General features: G+C 41.5%; 2 protein-coding genes across 2 annotated transcripts in view; both read left to right on the top strand.

Moving 5' to 3' along the window:
• LOC103918610 (nucleolar RNA helicase 2-like) overlaps positions 1-812 on the top strand; it is a 17615-nt gene extending 16803 nt beyond the window's left edge. Inside the window, exon 15 of the mRNA XM_009325989.1 lies at positions 252-812. Within this exon, the coding sequence (XP_009324264.1) occupies positions 252-455 (204 nt within the window). The 3' untranslated portion in view covers positions 456-812. The remainder of the gene's footprint in view (positions 1-251) is intronic.
• A 122-nt stretch (positions 813-934) lies between these two features.
• The window catches only part of LOC103918609 (nucleolar RNA helicase 2-like), a 14997-nt gene continuing 14831 nt past the window's right edge, over positions 935-1100 (top strand). Inside the window, exon 1 of the mRNA XM_009325988.1 lies at positions 935-1066. Coding sequence (XP_009324263.1) covers positions 935-1066 — 132 coding nt within the window. The remainder of the gene's footprint in view (positions 1067-1100) is intronic.

The following is a 1100-nucleotide window of genomic DNA, read 5'->3' as shown; positions in this document are numbered from 1 at the left end:
TGATGAGGCTGCTCTGTAAAGCTCTAAGGTGGGTTTCAGTTCTGCTCTGTAGTATCTGAGGTGTACTCAGACAGCTGTAGCTCTTACGCTTAAAATTTTGAAACCAGTATTGACCACTTTAGGGGATTCAAGTTTCTAACTATATTAGCTCACAATTTTTCCTTTTCAATTGAGCAAATTTAGTAATTATGAAATACCTTGTGTATGCATTCCTAGAATTTAACTTAATATGTCTGACTTTATTTCAACAGGCAAGATGGGAGGATTCAAAACAATGGCGTTTGTGCGTGGCGACTGAATTACCTGAGTTAGTAGAATCACAACGAGGAGGAGGAGGTGGAGGAAATGGCCGAAGCTTCTCGAGCTCCAGGAATGGGCGGCGTGGTAGCTCTGGCAGAAACAGATTCAGAAGCAGAGGCCAGAAACGAAGTTTTGACAGAGCATTTGATCGTTAACTTCAATGATCCAGAAGTGGAAAAAAATGGGACTGCAGTATTTTATATTACATTAAAATAGGCTGTTCCTGTGTGTTTGTACCACTTGGAAGAAACTGTCATTCAGATTTTTTTTTTCTCAGTACTACTTTGGTCATCAACAAGATCCTGTTCACTTTAAAAAACACAAGAAAAATAAAACTTATTGTTTCCTTTCTTTCTCGTATTGCCATTTCAACTGTAAGACTTAAATCTTTATTCTAGAATATGGCTGTCGCATTCAAAACTGTAGCCTGGCTCACTGTATAATATATAGATCTTAACTGCTGGTCAAACCTGTACATTTTCCAAAAAATAAAATATTATTTTACAAGTTCATATCCTATGTTAGAAGGTTTTAAAAGTGCGTGTGTTGGGCAAAGGTAAGTAGCGTAGTTTGAGTATACACGCTTGGAGTATATTTTTTATGATATAGGAAGCATTTACATGCATTATTACGTATGGTAAGTATTGTTTTGCCGGTATGGATAAGTGGGGTGCAGCAACCTGGTTACTGGAGTTTGAGGCCTGGCGGCAAGGAGCCCCGTGAGGGGAGGGAGGAGGCGGCGGCGCGGTCAGGAGCCGGGCGCGGGGTAAGCCGGCGGAAGGGACCGCCCGGGCAGCGCC

Source organism: Pygoscelis adeliae, unplaced genomic scaffold (assembly GCF_000699105.1).
Source record: "Pygoscelis adeliae isolate BGI_AS28 unplaced genomic scaffold, ASM69910v1 Scaffold4, whole genome shotgun sequence".
In the NCBI taxonomy this organism is placed as follows: Eukaryota; Metazoa; Chordata; class Aves; order Sphenisciformes; family Spheniscidae; genus Pygoscelis; species Pygoscelis adeliae.
This window is presented reverse-complemented; position numbering and strand designations above follow the sequence as displayed.